Here is a 14,092-nt window from a genome sequence, read left to right as displayed (position 1 = left end):
TTGAAAACATCCTTTAAAAGTTCTCTAGCAAGACTTACAAAAGAGGAAAGGCATAGAAAGCTATGCAGACACAAAGAGCTTGGAGTCTGGGAAAAGGGGAAACTGAGGCTCATAAAAGCAGCATCTCGAAGAAAAATTTAGTTGTTTGTTTTTTAATTGTGGTGGAAATATACACAGCAAAACATATAGCAATTCAGGAACTCCTACATGCACAATTCAGTGGCACTGATTACCTTCTTCAGCTTGTGTAACTGTGGCCATTCTCCTTTTCCAGCTTATTCTACCATCATTACCAGAAACTCAACGCTCCCTAAACAAAAACTCCCCTCTTCCCCCCTTCCTTCCACTCCTGGTAACCCCTAAAAATGAAGTTTTTAACTAGGCTCTCTAGATTACATAGAGTTGGTCTTTTTTGATTTTCTATTTATATGTAGTTTTACTAAAATTCAATCACCAAATGTTTCTGTAACACCTATAGGTACCCGGCAATGTGCTAGGCATTCTGATGGACAGCGTTAAAGAGATTAGAATCTAGTTGATTGGCTACATGAAAAGATAAATGAAAATGCAAAATCGTAGATGTCAAATGAGAGCTACACCCAAGGAGAGTCCTAGGACGTACAAGGAAGAAGACTTCACAGGAGGTTCAGGCCGGGGAGGTTTCCTGGAGGAGGATGGGTTCTCTTTTATATACAGAAGTGTGAAGAAGAGTTGGGAGGTAAAAATGGACCAGGCAGGGGCAGACTAACTAGTAAGCAAGGTACACACAGGCTTAGTTGTGTTTATTTACTAATCTGTAGTGCACAATTTAACATCGGTTTCACCACACAGGTGAAATTATGCATTACAGATTACTAAATCAGCACAAATAAGCCCGTGCATACCTTGCTTGTTGGGTAATCCATCTCTGGGATGGGGGCAGGAACAGGGAAAACAAATACAAGCAGTGAGCATTGTGGGCATTTGCCAGATTGCTGGTAGGTAAGAGTAGTGTCATGGATTGAATTGTGTCCCCCCAAAATAAGCGTCAACTTTGCTAGGCCGTGATTCCTAGTATTGTGTGGTTGTCCTCCATTTTGTGATCCAATTACATGTGATCTGTAGGGACCAGTCACTGAAGAAGGACACCATGCTTGGTAAAGTAGAGGGTCAGCAAAAAAGAGAAAGACCCTCAACGAGATGGATAGATACAGTGGCTGCAACAATACGCTCAAGCATAACAATCGTAAGAATGGCACAGGACAGGACAGTGTTTCATTCTATTGTACACAGGGTCCTTACAAGTTGGAACTGACTGGATGGCACCTAGCAACAACAACAACAATTTTTCTAGGCATTGTAAATCCTAATCTCTGCTTGTGGTTAATGAGGCAAGATTAGGTTATGTTAAAGACGATTAGGGTGGGATGCAACACCCTTACTCAGGTCATAGCCCTGATCCTATGTAAGGGGAGTTCCCCTGGGGCATGGCCTGCATCACCTTTTACCTTACAAGAGGTAAAAGGAGAGAGAAGTGAGCCAAGAGATAGGGACCTCATGCCACCAAGGAAGAAGCCCTGGGGTGGAGCTCATCCTTTGGAGCCGAGGTCCCTGCACTGAGAAGATCCTGGATCAGGGGAAGATTGATGACAAGGACCTTCCCCCAGAGTCGACAGAGAGAGAAAGTCTTCCCCTGGAACTGTGCCCTGAATTTGGAGCTCTAGCCTCCTGGACTGTGAAAGAATAATTTTCTCTTTGTTAAAGCCATCCACTTGTGGCATTGTTGTTATAGCATCACTAGACAAGTAGTTTGGCTGAAGTAGAGAATGAGTGCAGGAAGCAGTGGGAGGCAAGGACCCTGCCAGGTCAGGTAGAGCCTCTAGGAAATAACTTCAGCGTTTGGACACTGCCCTGTGAGAAGCCATTGAAAGCTTTTCCAGGGGGACTGAAGGGTAACTTTGTTAGAGCTGTGCTTTCAAGGGATTATTTCACAGTGGGATCTGGGATGAATTGGAGGGGAGAGAGACTAAGGTCAAGGATCCCAGTGAAGACATGATTACAAGAGTTGACATGGGTAGAATGGAATGGGATAGATTTAAGAGACAACTTCCATCTTTAAGAACAGCAGTGTCTCACCTCAGCATAGCCAGGTCAGGGAACATTCATTGCCTGCTGCTCTAAGTCAGGCACTGTGCTAATCACACGTTCGAACGGTGGAAATGCCAAGACAGGTCTTTGGGGGTGTTAGGGTTAACGGGTTTATAATTCTCATCCTGATATCCGTACTGTCCACCTCTCCATCCAGTTTGAGGTGATTCGTAAGCACACATGGCCAGATCTTCTAGAAGCTGCAAATAAAAATGACCAGGGAGGTTTCGAACAAAGAGGATATGAGTTGACTTCCCCATATTTCCTGGAGAATTGTACCTGTGCAAGAGAGTTCTGCCTTTATAAGCGTTCTAGAATTGTTGTTGTTGTTCGTTGCCCTCCAGCCGATTCTGACCCGTGGTGATCCTGTGTGTACAGAGGAGAACTACACTCCATAAGGTTTTCAAGGCTATGACCTTTCAGAAGCAAATTGCCAGGTCTTACTTCCTAGGTGCCTCTGGGTGGATTTGAACTGCTAACCTTTCAGCTAGTAGTCTAGCACTTAACTATTTGTGTCACCCAGGGACCAGCAAAATTCATAACATCATGATCATGCACATTATGCCATAACCAATATTATAACACATATACAGACTATAGCAGATTGTGTGAACATTTGTGTTTGCTCACTGACCAGGCTCCCAGTCAGGAAACAGCACTGTCTTTGTTCCAGCAATTCCAATCATGGGTAAGGGCCACAGCAGCGTTCATACAACAGCATCCACCACGGGCCTCCCGCTGTTACGCTCAGCCTGGATCTTTTCTCCACGCTAAGACCCAGTGCGGCTGCAGCTGCATTTTTCTCTCTTTGCCAGCACTAAAGAGTTTTCCTTTAATTTGGAAACGTGATAAAATGACGCTCGCTGTCCTTTGCTAGGACACTTCCTTCGTCCTCCAAGGTCCCCGGCACTTGCCATACAAGAGCATGTTGTTATACTGTTCTCATTACCTTCACCCTCACCTGGACCTCTCACCCACCAGTCCGTGCCATTGGTTCCGAACGGTCTATGCAGTCAATAGAAATAGACCTTTAAATAGCTTGTCTATTTAGTATAAAATGGGTTTATATAGATTTATTCTTTCAAAAATATAGAGAACCTGTTCTATTCCAAGCACCATTCCAACATAGCAGTGGATAAAAAATATGTATATATTTTAAAACCCTATCCTCATAGCTGTACATTCTTATTAAACCTCACAAGCATTTTCACAGAGATGTTTTATTTTTTCTCATCAACCACTGCTTGGAAATGCTATGGGACTGTTCTACTCTGTCCTATAGGGTCGCTATGAGTTGAAATCGAGTTGACTGCAATGGGTTTGGTTGTGTTTTTTTGTTTGTTTGTTTGCTTTGTTTAGTTGTTGCACAGGTGCTAATCTAGAAGCATAATAAGAAAATACAATTCACTACCACAAGGTTTTGGGAAATGCAACAAATATAATTATTTAACATTTTATGGATATTATAATATATCGGAAACCCTGGTGGCGTAGCGGTTAAGAGCTATGGCTGCTAACCAAAAGTTTGAATCCACCAGATGCTCCTTGGAAACCCTATAGGGCAGTTCTACTCCATTCCTTAGGGTCGCTATGAGTCAGAATTGACTCAATGGCAATGGGTTTTTTTTTTTTTTTTTTATAGTACAGTTACATTAAAAAGACAACTTAGACCTTCAGTGTAAATTACAAAGAACAGTAAAAATACTGCTTATACAAAGATAGATTTTACCCAAAAACATCTGCTAAGAAAAATTTTTCTGAAGAGATATTTTAAAAACCTCATTATATATGATTATATATACCTATATATATATAAAAAGAAGACCTTTCTAATAATTACCTAACCTATTTATACTACCACTGAGTGTTAGATGGATATAGATAGATCCCTAATACACCATTATATAAGTATATATGTATAATTTATTTTACCCTTATATGAAGTATTTTGTGAACTCTGTCCATAAGTAGAGTAACAGTCTACCTCTCCAAATTCTGGGCTTCTGGTAAACCCAGTTCTTCAGAACGTAGCCATGAACCCTGCCATGAGACAGGGAAGACCCCTAATACACTGAGATCGTTGTCACAAAGCCCATGCACTTGATGCCATAAAAGAGGCACTCAGGATAAATGACCCACTGCCTTCAACAAATTGATGTCCAGAAAGAAAACAAAGACAGAGGAATCATTAGCTTAAAAGACCCTTAACAGGTATATCCACCAAACGCTAAGTGAAGATCTAGTTTGGATCCTGCACTGAACAAACCAGCTGCTGAAAAGTTATGAGACAATTGGGGAAGTTTGAAGACAGACTGTATATTTGATGATATTAACAAATTAGTTTTAAAAACTTAGGCAAGATAATGAGGCTTTGCTTATGTTTTTACATATGAGATTTATTTCTAAGTAATCTATTAGGGGAATTGTGAGGGGAGATAGTTGAAATAAGATTTTCCATGATGAGTTCATTATTCTCTTCTCTACTTTTATATAAATTTCAAATTGTTTTAAATTCAACCTTTGTGTAAGTTTGATATTTTCCATAATAAAATAGTTTTTTAAAGCAATATATTCACACCATAAAATTCCAAATAGCTCTAGAAGGTCTACAATGAAAAGTACATCTCCCTCCCACCTCAGCATCCCGTGTCCTCTGACCTCATCCCAAGAGGCAACCTGCAGTCATTATCTTATGTATCGGCCCACAAAATGTATACGAGTATACAAACATAAACATTACACACCCACACACATCCTTTCATCTTGTATGTATAGATAACTGGGCATACTTATATGTTGGTCTTTCCATTTTGGTTTTTCCCATTTTCAGATAGTCTTTCATGGGCTACTGGCCTAAGAAGATAATGTTGTAGTGGCACTTTGTTTGCGACCATTTTCTCTGCTGGACTTAGGGGCTCTCCTGAGACTTGTGACTAACAGGCCATTTTGTTTCTTGTTGTCCCCAGTTTGTCAGGATGCCCCAGGGCGACATCAGCAATGAAGAAAGCAAAGCTGTCTGGAGAGCAGATGCTAACCATCAAACAGCGGGCCAGTAACGGTAACCACGCTCTCTTCACATCTTTTCATTTCATCTACAGATCAGAAATAAGCCCACAATTACATAATATAACCCCAGTTCTTGTATCCTTTAATTATACCAGGACTGAGGACAGTTACACTCTAATTTTCTTAGAAAGCAGAAGGAGAAATAACTCTGGTCATATCTGTAGAGCTAATCAACTTAGTTTTCAGAACTCAGTCTTTCCAAAAGTCATCTCCTAGACTTTACTTGTCCCCAGCATCACACACCTAAAGTCGAAAGAGTGTCGGACATTAGGAGACTTGCACCCCAAGAAGCGCGGGACAGACATCACTTCCTTTGCCTCTTCCCTGCTCAGGTCCTCAGGCCTTCTCGGCTTGTGCCTTAAGAGTTGTTACTAGTTGCTGTGGGTCAGATCTGACTCATGTGGCCTTATGTATAACAGAAGAAAACGGTGCCCTGTCCTTCACCTTCTTTTAAATTCAACTTTTGTGTAAGTTTAATGTTTTCCATAATAAACTAATTTTATTTGATATGTTTGAGCCCATTGTTTTGGCTATTGTGTCAATCCATCTCACTGAGGGTTTCCCTCTTTTTCACTGACCCTTTACTTTACCAAACATGATGTCCTTTTCTAGCAATTGGCCTTTCCTGATGACATGTCCAAGGTAAGGGAGCCAAGGTCTTACCATCTTCACTCTAAGAAGCATCCTGAACCTTCTCAACTAGACGAGCAAAATAAGAGGAGCATTCGGCTGCACAACAGTAAAAGAATGGCAACACCTTTCCTCTCTTTCATTCCTTCCCTCGTTTCACTCTCAGCTTGTCCAGCTGCCTGAAGGATTTTCTTGAATCTGCCTGTAGGGTCCATTTCCCACTAAGTGTCTGTTGCTACCAGCCAGCATTAGTGTATAAAGCTCTATAGAGGCCTCAGGAGAAGCATGAAGGAGGAAGAAAAGCTGCTTAAGTCCCATTCTTCTCATATTGACTATGTTGCCCTTATAAACATTTTACCTTGAAACTCATCAGCAAACTTGTCACGTTTTTAGGGAAGTTCATCATTCACTTCTCCCCCTCTAAAGAAGATTGTAATGAAGAATAGGGCTTAAGTGAAATTGGATTTACCATGAAACTAATGAAACAGAAGCTTCTGGGCCCCTCACTTGCAAGGCCCATACCTAAGTTTGTATTCTTAACGGGAACACCAAGAGTATATACTCTTCAAACCCCACAAAATCTGGGTCATTCCAGGGCTGAAGGCTCTTCAATCCACCAAAAATATATGCATCCTACAAAGTGGTCCTGAGGAAGAACTACTGATGCCCCAAACTGTAGCATTTCTCAAGGGTTCGCTTTTCCCCCATGTAATCAACTTACAATGAGACTGAATCTGAATAGCACCGTAATCTACTGGTAAATGAAATTTCGGGGCTACAGTCAAGAGAGTGTCTGTCTGCCACTTAACCATCCATCTGGAATCCTGAGTACAGCATGAGAAACAACTGCCCTAACTGAGCATGCACCTGCCTGCAAAAGTGTGGCCTCTGTCAGTGGCAAGCTCAAAATATTCCTTAGTAAGTGGTCAATGAGTTTACCAGAAGAATAAGATACATGATATTCCTGTGAGCCTAGCATTTTTTCTCACTACAGGTTTACTTCTGTTTAACACACAATTAGGTGCTAAAGAGATGGACATTAATTAGACAGTCCCTGCCTTCCTGGGTGGTGCAAACAGTTAATGAATTTGGCAGCTAACTGCAAGGCTGGAGGCTTGAGTGCACCAGAGGTGCCACAAGAAAGATCCGAAATCTACTTCCAGAAAATCAGCCAGTGAAAACCTTATGGTGCTTAGTGCTACTCTCACCATAGGGTCACCATGAGTCACAGTTGACTCAGTGGCAATGGGTTGGCCTTCAAGAAGTCTTCAGATCAGCCTGTATGATCTCTCCCTGGAGTAGCAAATGACCATCATAAGGAACTCAATTTTAAGACTCCAGGATAACGAGTGTCTACTTCTCTCTCAGTCATTAAGGTGCAACATTCATTGCCAGAAGGGAAACACCCCCTGCGCTCCAACTGTGTGCCAGGCACTTTCCAAAATACCTTCCATGACATTTACACTCAAGTAGCCCTGCTGTGAAAGCAGAAATTCTTAATAAATCGATCTGAGTATATGGCAAACTTTATTACTCATTAATAAAGAAAATAATAGTTAGGTGGCATTGCATTTTCAAAAAGAGAGGAAGGAAGAAAGGGAGGAAGGAAAGAAGGAAGAAAAGAAAGAAAGGAAGGAAGAGAAAGAAAGAAAATCAGGAGAGAACAGATTGCATATAGTAAAGGAGGAAATGTTTATACCTGTGTCTGGTCTACCACAGGCAAACGGTGAACAATTTCACAGAGCTGTTGGCCTGGCAAAGCCATCAAATTGCCATCCCTTTATCAATTGGCATGAGTTAACACTTAGAACATCAAAAATTCAGAACCTATAATTTCTGTAATTCCAGACACTAACTGTTAATCAGAAAAAAAAAAAGGTATTGTATCAGAGAGGTTAAAACAAACAATTGGACTGTGGCTTTTAATTAGAGGAACCAAGCAACAGGGTTTCATCTCTAGCAAGGAACCAGTTACCACACAGATACTAGATGGTCACGTGGGCTCGTCAGCTGGACACAGCTCCTACTGCTTCTTGGGCCACTATTCAGTAATTTTTCTGGCGTTTAATCCAAGTCACTGGACACAGTTTGATTAATTCTAAGTTTTAGGACAAAATTTTTTTTACAGATGGAAAAGTCCAAGGCCATTCAGAAGATGAAGCTGCCAGGATTCAAACCCAGATCTTTAAAAATTCAGAGCCCATGCTGGAAGCCTGGAGCTTCGTTCCAATTTTGCTAGAGTCCGTCCTGACACCACTTGTACAAAGACCAGAGACATTTATTACTAAACTCTAAAGGATACTTCTTTTCGTGGAAAAGCTGTGATAGAGGGTATAGAGAATTGTGTGTCATCTCCATGTTGTTAATTCAAGGCCATAGACAACAAGCACGTCGCTACTGCTCTTCAGAGTAGAGAAGCACAAATATTCCATTGTCCACTGTAACTACCGTTGTTTTGAGTTGCTGTCGGGTCAGCTCTGACTCGTGGTAATCATATGCATAATAGAAGGAAAGGTTGCCTGCCGCTGTGCCATCTTCACGATCGCTGGTGTGTCGGTATGTTTCAGTCTATTGCTGTGGCTGTTGCGTAGGACCTTTCAACCTAGAGGGCTCATCTTCCAGCACTGTATCAGACAATATTCTTTCGTGATCCATAAGGTTTATCAGTAGATCACCAGGCCTTTCTTCCTAGTCTGTTTTATTCTGGAAGCTCCATTGTAACTTGTCCACCATAGATGACCCTGCCGTATTTGAAATATCAGTGGCAGTAGCTTTCCTAGAAACATGCAAGTTATTGCAGGACAACAAACTGACAGATGGGTGGTGGACTGTATCCTTAAAAGTCAATAGACTTGCTTTTATGTTGGCAATGAATATTGAATAGACCACGGACTGCCAGAAGAATGAACAAATCTGTCTTAGACGAAGTACAACCAGAATGCTCCTTAGAAGCAAGGATGGCGAGACTGCGTCTCACATACTTTGGACATGTTGTCAGGAGGAACCAGTCCCTGGAGAAGAACATCAACGAGACAGATTGACATAGTGGCTACAACAATGGGCTCAAACCGCAACAATTGTGAGGATGGTGCAGGACCACGCGGTGCTTCGTTCTGTTGTACATGGGGTCGCTATCCGTGGGAATGAACTCGAGGTCACCTGACGACAACAACAGCTATAAATGTGGAAAAGATGATCTCTTTTTCTTTCTCTCTTTTTTTTTTTATTGTGTCCTAAGTGAAAGTTTACAATTCATTTTCTCATACAAAACCTTATACCCACATTGTTATTTGGCCCTAGTTGCTCTCCCTACAATGTGACAGCACACTCCTCCTCTCCACCCTGTATTTCCCATGTCCATTCAGCCAGCTCCTGTCCCCCTCTGCCTTCTCAACTTGCCTCCAGACAGGAGCTGCCCACTTAGTCTCATATGTATACTTGAGCCAAGAAGCTCACTCCTCACCAGTATCATTTTCTATCTTACAGTCCAGTCTAATCTTTGAAGAGTTGGCTTCTGGAATGGTTTCAGTTTTGGGCTAACAAAGAGTCCTGGGACCACAACCTCTGGGTCTCTTTCTTTTATCAAGTATCATGAATGCAAAATCTTACTTGAAGTCACTTTCATGCCCTCATATGTAACAAATGAGTCAGAAACACCCCTCTCCTGCAGTTGCCCCAGTTTAGAGTACTAAGCAGCCTCAAGGAGTTTGATTAGGATTAACTGCACCATTACATTGCTAACGCTAACTTGGGCAAGTCCTTGTCTTTGGATTTTAGCTTTTTCTCTCAAGCATTTATCTGAAAAGGGAGAGAAGTATTTTAAACGTCCTTGAATATCCCTTCCGGCTCTAAATTTTTTTTTTTTTTTTTAACTTGGAAAAGTTTCTGTTCTCATCTCTTCCAACAAGATTATCATTATTTTCATGATCCCCCTGAATGATCTCATAGAATTAATTAGTACTCAGTTACATCCTGGCAAAAAACCAAACCCATTGCCGTGGAGACAATTCTGACTCATAGTGACCCTATAGGACACAGTAGAACTGCCCCAAAGAGTTTCCAAGGAGCACCTGGTGGATTCCAACTGCCGACCTCTTGGTTAGCAGCTGTAGCACTTAACCACTATACCACCAGGGTTTCCGTATATCCTGACAGCCTAGTGTAACTTGAAGTTATCAGCAGTTACCTGTCCAAAATACCTTTGCAAAAGAAGTCTGTTTTAGGCCTGTTAACATCGTGCCTGAAGCAGTGGTCTCCCTGGCCTTCTTTTTTTGGCAAGGCTTTGGCAGAGAAGGATATGCGATAACACATTTTTTTTTTCTTTCCTTTATTGTTACGGAAGAAAGGAAGCCAAGGAAATGAGCTCTAAATTTAGTGAGCACTTCCAAGGCCAAGCACTGTGTTGGGGGCTTGGTGTATTTTATCACAGTTAATATCCCAACAACCTTGAAGACTAGGTACTGCTGTTTCCACTTTACCTGTGAGGAAAAGGAAACTCAAAGAGGTTAATTAATTTGATCAGGCCAAGGAACTCGTGAAGGTTACCAGTGTGGTCTAACTCTGAAGCTCTTCCCTTCCATATAAGAATGCTTATCTTTCAGGAGCTATCAAGACCTCCAAATAAATTAGTCTTCTTAGACCATGTGCGTTAATTTGACAAGACTGCTTCGTTTGTGACGTAAAAAAAAACTTGTTGCGATCAAGTTGATTCCGACTTGTTGCGACCCTACAGGACAGAGTAGAACTGCCCCAAGGTTTCCATGGCTGTCAATCTTTGCGGAAACAGACTGCCCCATCTTTCTCCTGTGGGGCGGCTGGTGGATTCAAACTGCCAACCTTTTGGTTAGCAGCTGTAGCTCTTAACCACTGTGCCACCGGAGCTCCTTTGTGACATCATGTTATATTTTGTTTTAGTTTAATGGACAGATTTTCTGGCATCTGAAATGTTATGAGGTGGAGGGCTCAACACTCCTGGGACTCAGGGATCAGTAGAGAAGTCAGACCAGGCACACTGCTGCCTCCTCAGACACATACAAAGGAATTTTCCAGGCAAACAAGCAAGCAAGGTGATTTCGTCTGAAATTCATTTTTGCTGCTTGCCTTATAATAATAATTCCGGTCCAGAAAGCAAGCAGCAAAAGCGTGAATGTAGGAGTAAATCACCTAGCTATTTGCATATCAGGAAGCACTGGTGGGTTCAAACAGCATGCTTTCAGCTTGGCAGCCAAGTGCTTATCTATTGTACCAGCAGGGCTCCTACCTTATGAAATAGGTGCTATTATTATCCATCATTTTGTAATGCAGGAACTTAAGGCTTAGAGTCATTAAGAAAATTGCTCATTATTACAAAACTCTTAAGTAGAAGAATCTAAATTGAGATTCCAGGCTGGTCATGTTCCAAAACCCAGGCTCTTAACTCCTAACTTCTTATCATGACAGTCCAGAAATGCCTATGTACTTCAGAAAATTTCCCCAGGTCATGTGAGACCTAGCCACTGTTTCAATGTTGATTTTTCATGAAGGTTAAATAGAAAATAAGAATCATTAGAAACTGTTTTATACAAAATCAAAGTAAAGCAAAATGGCCCTCTAAGATTTAACCTACATTCAAGAAAGACCACATTCTCTTCTCCTAACTTTATCAAAGCTTTTCTAAATTTTAATTTGCAAGAGTCTAATCTCAAGATAAGAGGCATTGGTGTTTCGGTGGTAGGATTCTCTCTCAGCTTCCGTGCAGAAAACACGGGTTCTATTTTTGGACAATACAGGCTCAAGCATAGCCACTGCCCATCTGTCAGAGGAGGCTTGCGTGTTGCTAGGATGCTGCCAGGTTTCAGTGGAGCTTCCAGACTAAGATAGACTAGGAGGAAAGAGCTGGCGACCTACTTCTGAAAATCACAAATGAAAACTCTACGGATCACAGCGGTCTGAGCCGCAACCCTTCAGAGGGATGGTGCAGGACTGGGTGGCATTTCATTCCATTATGCGTGAAGTTGCCATGAGTCTAGGGGGACTTGAGAGCAGCTCACGACAACCCCAAGATAAAGATGTTGACATTTGTGGGTGTTTTAAATGCTTAACTGTTATATTAGTCACCGTTTACTGAGTGCCTCCTACATGCCAATTACGATTATTTAACTGGAATTTTTAGACACTATTTTTTCCACAGTTTTCTGAATTTTGTAATAAGAAAACAGCATCCCATGTTCTTTCTTACTACTTTTAGGAGAAATGATAATGTTTTGGAAGCAACGTGATTCCTTTTTGCCAGGGCTGCTTACCTCTGTAGAATCAATTTCATTTCACTAAAACAAGACAAAACACAACCACCTAGAACGAATTTCATTTATCCCATTGTTTTCTCTTTTTCTTTGACTTAAAAATCTAAGTGGAGAGAGCAGTGTCACATTAGTCTCTGCAGTATTTTTGGATGCTTTTATTCCATCGGTCTCAATAAGCTGCATCTACAAACTCCATCTACAAAGTTTAAAGAGGCATTTGCCCACCCTGAGCTCCCCTCAGAGGCCTTGACTGACATATTTTCCACTGATTTTAAATAAGGATTCCTTATTGTCCTTTGTGACCAATGGGAACAGCAATCACGTGTCATGGATTTTCAAGATTATTTGCATTTGCAGGAACCCTGGTGGCGCAGTGGTTAAGCACCTGGCTGCTAACCCAAAGGTCAGTGGTTCCAACCTACCAGCCTGTCTGCAAGATAAAGATGTGGCAGTCGGCTTCCATAAAGATTTACAACATAAGAAACCCTATGGGGCAGTCCCACTCTGTTATATGAGGTAGCTATGAGTCGGAATCAACTAGATGACAACGGTTTAGTTGTTTTTTTTTTTTTTTTGGTTTTTCTACTTGTAAAATTTCTGCTCTCCCCCCCTACCCCCACCGGAGTCCACTCAGCCATATGAGATCAAATGGCTAAAAATGAAAAGGAATGTGGATCTTTCAGATCTTGGTAACGTGAAGTTGTCAAGGATTTCATTTTACTTCAATCCACAATCAGCAGGCATGGAAGCAACAATCCAGAAATCAAATGAAGTATTGCATTGGGCAAATCTGCTGCAAAAGACCTCTTTAAAGTGTTGAAGAGCAAAGATGTCACTTTGAGGGCTAAGGCGCATCGGACTCAAGCCATGGTATTTTCAATCGCCTCACATGCATGCGAAAGTTGGACAATGAATAAGGAAGACGGAATAAAATTTCATGCCTTTGAATTATGGTGTTGGAGAAGAATATTGAATATACCATAGACTGCCAGAAGAACAAATGAATCTATCTTGGAAGACGTGCAACCAGAATGTTCCTTAGAAGCAAGGATGGCAAAACTTCATCTCATGTACTTTGGACACGTTATCAGGAGGGACCAGTCCTTGGAGAAGGACATCATGCTTGGTAAAGTAGAGAGTCAGCAAAAAAGAGGAAGACCCTCAATGAGATGAATTGACACAGTGGCTGCAACAATGGGCTCAAACATAGGAACAATTGTGAGGATGGTGCAGAACTGGCCAGTGTTTCATTCTGTTGTGTATACGGTCACTTTGAGCCTGAACCAATTTGGTGATATCTAACAACAACAACGTGATGTTGGCAGCTGTCAAACAGAGCTGCCAACTAAGTAGGATTGAAAATGTCCTTTGTAAATATAATAATGTAGCCCTTGTACCCAGATATGCAAAGACTGAATAGTCCATTCCACCACACTCAGCTGCTCATACCCAGTGGCAATCACCAGCCATATCGTTACTTTCTGTTAGGGTCACGTATATAATCAGAGACATAGCCGGCTGGATGGAGTCATTCCTGCAAAGCTATACAAATTGGTAATTTTGTGAGTTGATGTATTTTTTAATGTTCAAATGGAAGCACTTTTTTTATCATTCAGGTGTCACATATTCAGAATCCTTTTGTGCCCACCTACCTAAAGTCTGTCACTGTCCCCCAGTCAGTCACATTCACATTAAACTGTTTCATTTTGGTAAAGAAGGTAGGCTAGTACTTAACACTCACAGGATTCTACCTTTGGTTACATCTGCTGTCTGTTTTCCAAACCAAAACATAAGCTCCCTGAGAGCGGACACAGGTGAATGTTGTTGGCAGGTGTACCTACAGAGCCCAGCACATTCACAGAGTGAACGGTGAGAAAGTGAGTGAACACATGCGCCCATGAATAATGAAGGCGACAATAAGTAGCTGAATTAGTAAAATATCCTGGGCAAAGATGGTTTCTGTCCAATGCAAAAGGGTCAGGTCCTTA

The 14,092-nt window shown here is 41.6% G+C and overlaps 1 protein-coding gene across 4 annotated transcripts in view; it reads left to right on the top strand.

Annotated features, from left to right (window-relative positions):
- The window catches only part of MYT1L (myelin transcription factor 1 like), a 529,823-nt gene that overhangs the window by 503,815 nt on the left and 11,916 nt on the right, over positions 1-14,092 (top strand). For all 4 annotated transcript variants that reach the window (XM_049902577.1, XM_049902576.1, XM_049902575.1 and 1 more), the window contains exon 21: positions 5,094-5,185. In XM_049902577.1, the coding sequence (XP_049758534.1) occupies positions 5,094-5,185 (92 nt within the window). The remainder of the gene's footprint in view (positions 1-5,093; positions 5,186-14,092) is intronic.

Source organism: Elephas maximus, chromosome 12 (genome assembly GCF_024166365.1).
Source record: "Elephas maximus indicus isolate mEleMax1 chromosome 12, mEleMax1 primary haplotype, whole genome shotgun sequence".
In the NCBI taxonomy this organism is placed as follows: Eukaryota; Metazoa; Chordata; class Mammalia; order Proboscidea; family Elephantidae; genus Elephas; species Elephas maximus.
This window is presented reverse-complemented; position numbering and strand designations above follow the sequence as displayed.